The 1100-nt window shown below is 33.6% G+C and overlaps 1 protein-coding gene across 1 annotated transcript in view; it reads left to right on the top strand.

Annotated features, from left to right (window-relative positions):
• Positions 1 to 1100, top strand: part of LOC107592172 (thrombospondin type-1 domain-containing protein 7A-like) — a 158669-nt gene that overhangs the window by 102514 nt on the left and 55055 nt on the right. The window contains exon 13 of the mRNA XM_016281573.1: positions 435 to 629. Within this exon, the coding sequence (XP_016137059.1) occupies positions 435 to 629 (195 nt within the window). The remainder of the gene's footprint in view (positions 1 to 434; positions 630 to 1100) is intronic.

Raw genomic sequence — 1100 nt, 5'->3', positions numbered from 1 at the left:
TATATATTAGCTTTATTATATATTTTAAATTCTACAGTGAATATAAATGGTTTTTAGTTATGTTTTGCTGTATAGTATTTAAGATATGGCTAGATATTGTTTTATTGGATGCTATTAAGTATTAGCAGAAATACCCCAAAAATCTCTATAAAAATTTATTTTTATTATTATTATTATTATTATCCAGAACATCTGGGAAAAAATCATTGGATTATATAAAAACTACAAAAATGTAATGCATAATTTAAACTGGTTTCTGATCAAAATGAACAGCATGATTCTCTTTCTCTCTCTCTCTCTCTCTCTCGCTTGTCATTTCTATAAATAACCATCTTCTGTTCACCTGCACCTTTTCTCTGGTGTCTGGTGCTGTGGCACATCGTCTCTGTAATCAGCAGGAGTCTCAGCGCTGTGTTTGTGTGTGTGATCTGCAGCTATCTCGTGTAGGCAGCTGGATGGTACAGTGGCTGATGTGGTTCAGTGTCTGAAGTTTGCCAGCAGCATGCCGGTTATGAGCCAGCCCTGCCAGTTACTGTGCCGAGACGACTGCCAGCTCTCCAACTGGTCCAAGTTCTCTCCTTGCACCTCAGACTGCGTAGGGGTCCGTACGCGGAGGAGAGCTCTCGTGGGTAATTAGGACATATGCGTCATTAACACTGTGGTCTGAACTCAGAGGGTTGCTGGTTCCATCCAAGAATGGAGTGAGGTATTTCCTTGTGTCTCCCTGAGGCACTAAACTCCAGGTAGCATAAATGATAAATGACTTCTAGTACAAGATTCAAGGCATTATGGGATGCATATGGTGATATTCCATTGTAAATATTTTTATATACTTCATATTATCATAGGCCAATGCATTTATAGGGTTGGGCAATACACATGTTTTTGATATATATATATATATATATATATATATATATATATATTACAATATTCAAAATATCTTGATATTTCTATAATTGTTTAAAATGTTGAAATACAGTAAAAAAAATATTGTTGAAATATTTTTATATGCACTAGTATTCAAAAGTTTGGAATTGATTGATTGATTTTTATTTATTTATTTATTTATGTATTTATTTATTTTATGTTTTTAAAAT

The sequence above is a fragment of the Sinocyclocheilus grahami genome, unplaced genomic scaffold, assembly GCF_001515645.1.
Source record: "Sinocyclocheilus grahami isolate Dianchi unplaced genomic scaffold, SAMN03320097.WGS_v1.1 scaffold150.1, whole genome shotgun sequence".
NCBI classification, from domain to species: Eukaryota; Metazoa; Chordata; class Actinopteri; order Cypriniformes; family Cyprinidae; genus Sinocyclocheilus; species Sinocyclocheilus grahami.
Note: the sequence above shows the minus strand (reverse complement) of the source record. Positions and strands in the feature narration are given on the sequence as shown.